Source organism: Apium graveolens, chromosome 11 (genome assembly GCF_009905375.1).
Source record: "Apium graveolens cultivar Ventura chromosome 11, ASM990537v1, whole genome shotgun sequence".
Lineage (NCBI taxonomy): Eukaryota > Viridiplantae > Streptophyta > Magnoliopsida > Apiales > Apiaceae > Apium > Apium graveolens.
The window spans coordinates 87,642,892-87,651,933 of NC_133657.1; the positions used below are offsets into that span (position 1 = coordinate 87,642,892).

General features: G+C 34.9%; 1 protein-coding gene and 1 non-coding gene across 2 annotated transcripts; both read right to left on the reverse strand.

Annotated features, from left to right (window-relative positions):
- Positions 1-1,396: 1,396 nt before the first annotated feature.
- On the reverse strand, positions 1,397-3,635 carry LOC141697659 (bax inhibitor 1-like). Its single transcript, XM_074502151.1, has 6 exons — positions 3,393-3,635; positions 2,844-2,987; positions 2,649-2,740; positions 2,323-2,509; positions 1,906-2,061; positions 1,397-1,777 (listed from the first exon to the last, which is right to left on the reverse strand). Exons 1-6 carry the CDS (start codon positions 3,507-3,509, stop codon positions 1,724-1,726), a joined length of 750 nt encoding a protein of 249 aa, XP_074358252.1. The 5' UTR covers positions 3,510-3,635; the 3' UTR covers positions 1,397-1,723.
- Positions 3,636-5,597: 1,962 nt separating this feature from the next.
- On the reverse strand, positions 5,598-5,704 carry LOC141699311 (small nucleolar RNA R71). Its single transcript, XR_012565783.1, has one exon. It is a non-coding gene; the product is annotated as a small nucleolar RNA R71 (small nucleolar RNA).
- Positions 5,705-9,042: the final 3,338 nt, after the last annotated feature.

The following is a 9,042-nucleotide window of genomic DNA, read 5'->3' on the forward strand; positions in this document are numbered from 1 at the left end:
TTGTACCTTATTTTTAAGTCACTTCTCTCGTTACCCTATTTTATATTTTATTATATATTATTGTACATTCTCTTTTTCTCTCTCTACTATATATTGTACTTTAATAATGAAAGTAAATTTTTAAGAAGAAAATATTAAATATATAATGAGAATAAGGCATATTGTTGGAGTTGAAATAATAAAAATATGTCCAAAGTTATTAAGACATAATATTTTATATTATATTTAGTAGTTAAATGCACTTTGCACCCTTAAACAAAGTTGAAAAAACAATTTTATACCAGAACTTTCGGCAATACAACTTGCACCCCTCAACTTCAACTTACTAATTTAATATGCACCATTTTGCAGATTATAATTAAAATAATAAGGGGTAAAACAGGAACTTCATTTTAAAATGTAAATAAATTTTAGTTAGAATTTCAAAAATAAGTTAAAATATTTATAAAAATGATTTCTTGTATATTAAATATTAATATTTATCAGAATATTTTCATTAAATGCACTTTAAAATCATAACGACGTCAAAGAATTTAGAATGAAATAATTACATTAAATTAAGTATATAATTAAAATATATATATATAAAAATATTTTGAATTTAATTTTGGTAGAATTATAAAATTTTTGGCATTAATAATATAACTAAAATTCAAAACTCAACTATATAATATTATTCAAAAATTTTAAAGTTATTATTTTATAGCTATAATAATAAATTCAGTTTTTAATATAATCTGGAAAATAAAAAATTTAGTTTAGTTAATATTTTACTGAAATTCCCATTATACCCCTTACTTTTTTAATAATAACTATCGAAGGGGTGCATCTAAATTGGTGGGTTAAAGTTGAGGGGTGCAAACTGAGTTTCCAATACTCTTGATACACATTTTACTCCTGATACACATTTGTTTTTGAAACAAAATTAAAGAGTGTAAAATGCATTTAACCCTATATTTAAATATCCAACTAAGACATTGTTCAATTTGTTCTAATAGCTTAGCTCGGTTCGGCTAATTTACGGCCTAGCCAGGAACGTATGGACATGGCGGTTTCTATGAAAACGTGATTAGCCCGGATCGGCCTCCAACGAAAAACGTGATAAACCCGTGTAGTGGCTCTCCGGATCTCGCTAGATGGTTTGACTTCATTTATACACTACTGATAATTGACGATCAACTCAACAAGTTTTTCACCATTAAAAAAAGTGTTTTTAAAATATTTATTTCTTTAAATTTCAATGCCCTGCTGCTAATAAGAGGTCTAGGATTTAAGATTGAACACAAATCTGCAAGACATAACTTCATCTTTTCATGGTAACATTAACAAGTGATCAAGGGTTCAGGTCATTGCAAGTCTCTCAAACCAACCTAGATATGTAATATACACACATTACTAAATTCACATGGACAAACTTATTCATGGTTTTGACAACTCGGAAAAGTCACTCCCCCAATATCAATGCCAACTGCATCAACCATCGCCATTAAAGCTTCATGATTGAGCATTACAAAGATGAGTAACAAACTGTCACACGACATTACCAACCAGCAAGCTCAGGTAGTTTTTGTTCAAAGAACCATAAAATAAAACTTGTAAACATCAAAGGTCTAACACTGCCAATACACACACGTGGTTTTTGTTTGAGGACCATAAAAAGAAAAACTTATGAACATTAAAGGTCTAGCACTCCCATTACACAAACTTTCGGCCAGATCCAAACTCAGTTTCTTCTTTTCTTCTTCTTCTTCTCTTCTTTGTCAGATGCATTCCTCAACTGCACAAGAATTGCAAAGACGAACAAACACATCAAACACTGTTTAAATGTGTGGCTTACAAATGACAAATAACAACAATAAATGCACAGTATGCTTAAGACTGATAATCCAACTGAGTAATGCTCACCATAATGATAAGGATACGGACAAAGACTGCAACAAAATCGGTAAAAAGGGTCAAAGCATGCTTCACATAGTCCAGATCTCCAAGATGAGCCTTCTCTATTATGTCCTGGGTATCCACCACCATATAACCCACGAAAATGAGCAGCCCAAAGTACAACTGCCAGGTGTCAATCAAACAAAATGTCAGTTCTTTTCTATTCTTAATACTCTCAATATGTTGCCTTTTCTTTCTAAAAGAATGTAGTTTTAGTGCTCTCTTTGGATTGGAAAAATAAAGGGATAAAGAAGGAAAGTGATAAGGCCTCAGGTGTCAAGTTCATCGGGTATACCAGTTCTAACAAAAGTACAAAAGTGCCTCACACTCGATAACCAAGAATTCAAAAAATGGACAAGGATGAGAAAATACAGTTGTGAATACCTCAAATTTGAATATTGCAACTGAGCCCCCAAAGAAGTATGATGCAAAACTCAACCAACACATGATGGAGAGACCAGAAGATAGCAAGCCACCGAGGTATAGATACTCTCTACGCTTAGCTAACATAGCTGCTGCTGAAAAACAAGCAAAGGCCAGAGCGGTTCCCACAAATGCACCAACAATAATGCTGCAATATTAAAAGAAAAATATCAATTAAGAGAGCAAACAAACATCATGTAATAACACTATACAGTAGTGCAAGCAACATAATTTTACTACGAACAGAAGTAAAGATAGAAGGAAACAATTACCCTTACTGAAACTACCTGGGGTCGAAATCGATGGCTAATTCAATCAGTGGACCAATGGAGGCTCCTTCAAAAACACCAGCTGCCATCAGAAGTGAAACTCTCTTTTGCTGCTCCACCCAAAAACAGCAATATTTGAAGCTCGCAAATATATATAACAACCTAGAACGCGATAAAAAATTCAAAAGGTACACAAACCAAACATCTACTCACCTCTTTATGAGGAGGCGTCGACAGTAGAAATGTGACGGTTGCAACAAACCCAATAGTAGTAAGGAAACCTCCTATATTCCAAAGGATATGGAGATAAGCCCCAAATGCTGATGCAATCAGTGCACAGCATAGTGAAAGATAAACCTACAACATGCAAGCCAGAGACAATTAAACTAACGAACCCGTACAACCAATTATAACTCAATACACCACTTGTATATAGTATACTTTTCTCAACATGAACAATTAAGATTATTATTTCCAAGCAACACAAATTCTATTGGTAAATTATAAACATCAGATTTCGAAGTAAAAAAATATTCTATTCCGCAGTTAATTAGACAAATATAGGGGGGAAAATCATAGTCAAACATCGAATTATATTGGTGCAAAACCTAATTTGCTAAAATAAAAGACAAACACAAACTTATAAACATTTACTTTTATATCATTAATAATTTATACAAATATGAGAGAACAACCAAAACAATTAGATCTCAGATACAAGGAGGGAGGGAGGGAGAGAGAGTGAGAGAGAGAGAGAGAGACCCGCTTGAGATGATTCTGAACAGTGGGAGAGATCTGGCGAAAATTCTTGAGAGAATCGTAACTCCAATTGTTACGACCAGATGATTGTGATTCGAAAAACGATGCGAAAGCGTCCATCACTTATCTCTTTCTTCCTTGTCTCTGTTTCAAAATTCACCCACCCAAATATATATTCATTCACACAGCTACGTTGCTGGTATACATCTGTAGTTGGATCGGGTCAGTAGTCAGGACGCAGCTCCATCATTTTTATCTCGGATTTTCTCGAAACTCCAATTTTTTTTTATTGTGCAGTTTTTATTTTTTATAATATTATGATTTTTAATATATTTTTAAAAAAATACCTTTTCACAATCAAATGTAAGTGGGTACAAGCATGAAAATGCAGGAACAATTCCAATGGCCCCATGATAATCGGCTAAAATGATTGATAAATAATATAAAATATTATTTATATAAATTTTAACGAACCCGTAAAGGATCGTAAGTCTGCGCAGTTGGCTATGATGGTCGTCTATATTTTAAAATTAAGTAACTTAAATCACGTGCGATACACGGGTTCATTAATATAAATAATTTTAAAATTTGTCAATCCAATCATATAATCACTTTAATATATTTATATAAATATTTAATAATTATAGATTTATAATAAAAATAATAAAAGAATTATAAATAAGCTATTGTAGTAGTTTAGTAGAATAAGTTTTGGTCATACTTTAGCGGGATAAGAGCATCTCCAATGCAATAAAGCCCTTAAGTTATATTATCCATGTGTCATTTAGGTGACATTTTTAGATGATTTGTAAAAATTTGAGGATTCCAACCATGTTAACCATTAGCAAAAAAATATAAATAATTACATTTGGTTGGTTATATTTGTTGAACCATCAAAACCCTTAGGTATAATTTTACCTATCATATTATACATAATAACACTAGAGTAGATACCCTCCCCTAAGCTAAAAATTTAAGTAATCTTTATTTTATCATTTTTTAGCTAACAAGTTTTGTTATTAACATTGGAGATACTCTAAGAAGACAATTTAGTAGTTTAACATATATATAATACTATTTATTTTAATTTTTAATAATCAAAATAGGGGATAGTCGTTAAATCAAAATATACCTCATTACGATTATTATATTAAACTAGTATATAATCTGTGTGATGCACGGTTATTTTTATCATTATATATTGTAAAATATTATTTTAATATATTATTGTTGGGATTCGAACCTTATACCCCAGTATAATAATTTTATAATGCACCACGATTATTTTTATCATTATATATTGGAAATTATAATTATAATTTTTGTCATTATAATTTTAATAAATTACTGGTAGGATTGAAAGTTCATGCTTCTTGTATAATCTATATTTATACTATACTATTATAATCAGAACACCCTATGTTTGGTAGTAGTTGGTCGATTGTTCGGTACAGTTGTTTGATACAGTAAATAACAACCGTCAGATTTAATGACAGATCGATAGAAACTGTTGGGTGTAACAATAAAATAATATTATATTAATATTTAAACTACTCTCGTGGGTTCATGGTTCGAATCCCGTCAACATCGTATTATATTTAAACTTTTATATTCTTTATTTTTAACAATTTCTAGATGTTCAAGATTCGAGTCCTGTGAACAACATATTCAGGTACTCTAGCGAGCGTGTATGCATACGCGTTCGCGGGCTCGTAAGAGAACTCTGGATCAAGTCGAGAAAGAAGTTGTAGTGATTCGAAGGGAAGTTTTTAAGAACGAAGAGAAAATAGAAGAAGAAGAGAAAGTCGAGGAACCAGCGTTAGTAGTGATGGGAGATCAAGCAGAAATTCATAAGGCTCTGATGGACTATTCTCAGCCTAAGATCAATGATATCCAGTCGAGCATCATCAGACCAACCATCTCGGCTAACACTTTTGAGATTAAGTCGACCACGATTCAGATGATACAGAACTCAGTTCAGTTTGGGCAGAAGACCTCAACATGCACATCAGGGATTCCATCGAGATCTGCGACACTTTCAAGTTCAATGGGGTGAATGAAGATACTATCAAGTTGCGACTCTTCCCATTCTCCCTGAAGGATAAAGCGAAGTGTTGGTTACATTCTTTACCACCAGGTTCTATCACCAAATGGGAGGATCTTGCTCAAAAGTTTCTCACTAAATTATTTTCCATGGCGAAGACTGCTACAATCAGGAATGCTCTTACTCAGTTTGCGCAGCTAACTGGAAAATCTCTGTGTGAGGCTTGGGATCGATACAAGGAGATGCTAAGGAAGTGCCCACACCATGGCATGCCTGATTGGATGATTATAAATTATTTCTATAATGGTTTAGGTGCACAATCTAGACCTATGCTCGATGCAGCGTCTGGTGGAGTCTTTTGGGCCAAAAGCTATAATGAAGCTTATGAATTGATTGAGCTAATGGCAGCTAATGAATACCAGAATCCTACGCAAAGAATGTTGCAAGGCAAGGTAGCAGGAATACTGGAAGTGGATACAGGTATAGCTATAGCTGCTCAACTTCAGGCTTTGACGATGAAAGTGGACTCTTTGGCTAATTATGGAGTTAATCAAATCACTAGTGTTTATGAGCTTTGTGCGGGGGCACGTGAAACTGAGCAATGTGCTATTTCTAGCAAATCAACTCAATTTGTGAGCAACTTTCAGAAATCACAGCAGCAAGCTCCAGCCACTTATCATCCAAATAACCGCAATCATCCTAACTTCATCTGGAGTAACAATCAGAATGCGGTGCAACAATCTTATCAGCCATACACATCAAAGCAGTATAACCCTCCTGGTTTTCAGCAACCGCAATATGCCCCTAGGAAACAACTTCAACTTCAACAGTTACCGCAAGCTAATGAAAAATCTGAATTGGAGGAGTTGAGACTCATGTGCAAGAGCCAAGCCGTGTCTATTAAGACCTTGGAGAATCAGATTGGGAAAATTGCTAATGCATTACTGAACTGTCAACCTGACACGCTTCCGAGCGATACTGAAGTGCCAGGAAAGAAGGAAACTAAGGAGCATGTTAAGGCAATTACATTGAGGTCTGGTAAGGTTGCAAATACTGAAAAAGATAAGACTCCAGAATCTGAAGTTGAGGCTGAAGAAGAAGAAGTGCAGAAGGAAGAAAAAGTGGAACCAAGGAAGACTATTGTTGAGCACATTCCTCCTGAGGGTAATACAGGGGAGAAACAAATCTATTCTCCACCTCCTCTTCCTAAGAGGCTGCAGAAGAAAAAGTTGGATAAGTAGTTTGAGAAGTTTCTGGAGGTGTTCAAGAAACTTCACATCAACATACCTTTTGATGAAGCTCTTGAACAAATGCCTAGTTATGCGAAGTTTATGAATGATATTCTCTCTCGGAAGGTGAAACTTGATGACTTAGAGACTGTTGCTCTCACGGAGTAATATAGTGATGTGCTGCAACAGAAGTTGCCTCCGAAGCTTAAAGATCCTGGAAGCTTCACTATTCCTTGCACAATTGAAAAGGTGTCATTTGACAAGTGTCTATATGACTTGGGAGCTAGCATCATTCTGATGCCCTTGTCAATCTTCAAGAAGTTGGACTTGCCTGATCCAAAGCATACTTATATGACTTTGCAGTTGGCCGACCGTTCTATTACATATCCGCGAGGTATTATGGAGGATGTTTTGGTCAAGGTGGATAAACTCATCTTCCCTGTTGATTTTTTAATTCTTGATTTTGAGGAGGATAAGAAGATTCCCATAATCTTGGGAAGACCTTTCTTGGCGACTCGCCGAACCTTGATAGATGTGCAGAAAGGTGAGCTCACCATGCGAGTGACGGATCAGGATGTAACTTTTAATGTGTTCAATGCCATGAAATTCCCTACGAAAAATGAGGAGTGTTTTAAGGTGGAGATGATCGATTCTGTGGTCAATTCTGAACTCGATCGATTGCTAAGGTCTGATGCCTTAGAAAAGGCCTTATTGGGGAATTCTGATAGTGAAGATGATAATGGTGAAGAGCACTTGCAATATTTGAATGCTTCTCCCTGGAAGCGAAAGATGGATATGCCTTTTGAATCTCTTAGATTGGAGGAGCTGAACAAAGCTCCTAAGCACCTCAAGCCATCTATTGAGGAAGCTCCTACTCTTGAGATTAAGCCTTTACCTGAATATTTGAGGTATGCGTTTTTAGGTGATGCATCTACTTTGCCTGTTATTATTGCATCTGACCTTTCAGGTAGCGACGAGGAGAAGCTTTTGAGAATTTTTAGAGAATTCAAATCGGTAATTGGTTGGACTATAGCAGATAGCAAGGGAATCGGCCCTTCGTATTGCATGCACAAAATTTTGCTAGATGAAGGATGTGGCGCCCTCCAAACCCGGGTCAGAAGTTTGGGGTCCACACACACACCTTAATTATAACCTGCTTATAACAATAATAAAGATAATAATAATATATGCAGTGACCCTACTTACCAACCACCATGGACCGCAACAGGTTAAAGTATGCACACAAGCCACACACACTAATATATTACAAACCATTCAAATCCCAACTATTTCAAACTCAAACTGAGTATTAAACATTATTACAAACTTTTACAAACTTAAATTATTCCAAAAGAAACCTAATAGCTCAGTTTCCTCAACCTGAACCCCTAGCTCTCGCGCTGGACTGGGGATCCTCTTTACCAACTGGTTCCTTTTTAACTGGAAGAATATAAACAACATCGCACAAATGAGCTACTAGCTCAGCAAGTCACAATGAAAAAACTGAGAATAATGATCATCAGATGAATATGGTTATAATATCAAGTGAATAATGGATTATGATTTAGAATTGGATATTATACTTTTAATTTAAAAACCAAGGTTAGGCTGCTGATCAGTCACGCACTAACCCCGAGCAAGGCACACATCATTGCTCTAACTACTGGATCCAAGGCACACATTGGCCTAACTTGACCATTATATGGTCTGACCACGAATCTGGTCCACAATTTTATAAAAACAATCCAATTCTAACATAATAACAGAATATGCAATAATAAACAATAATCGAAATCATTAACAACAATAAATGTTTAACAATGAAAGGGTTTAAATCCTTGTAAGGATCAACAAGGTACTTTCAAAGCTTGAATGCTGGGTATTGAAAGAATTGGATAACAAAGGAAACAACGTTTCATGGTTTCAAGGATTTGGTCTTTCAAAGCATAAGATATCATGGATTGAGTATATAATAATTCAGTTCAGTGTCTGGTATTTAGTTTGTATGTATTTGTGGAGTAGTATCGTAGATTTGTGGTTCTTGTTTGGGTATACAATAATCAATGGATTAGAAAGAATATGGTTCATAGCTCAAGAACAATAACTGAAATCAGGATTTAGGTTTTCGTGCTTCAAAGTACTTGCAATGTCAACAAGACTATCAAGAATTACAATATCTCGAGAAAGTTCCGAACACTTGCCTGATATTAGCTTACTATCCTGCACTTGCTTTCAATCACAATCGTCTTACTCCTCAACTACCTGTTTCCCTTTCCTATGCCTTGTCTCTTCTGCTCACATATCATAAGCATCTATCAATCATCAACTCACAGGATTCTATTCAACACATACTTCTATCTACCCTTCGTTTTACCCAAAT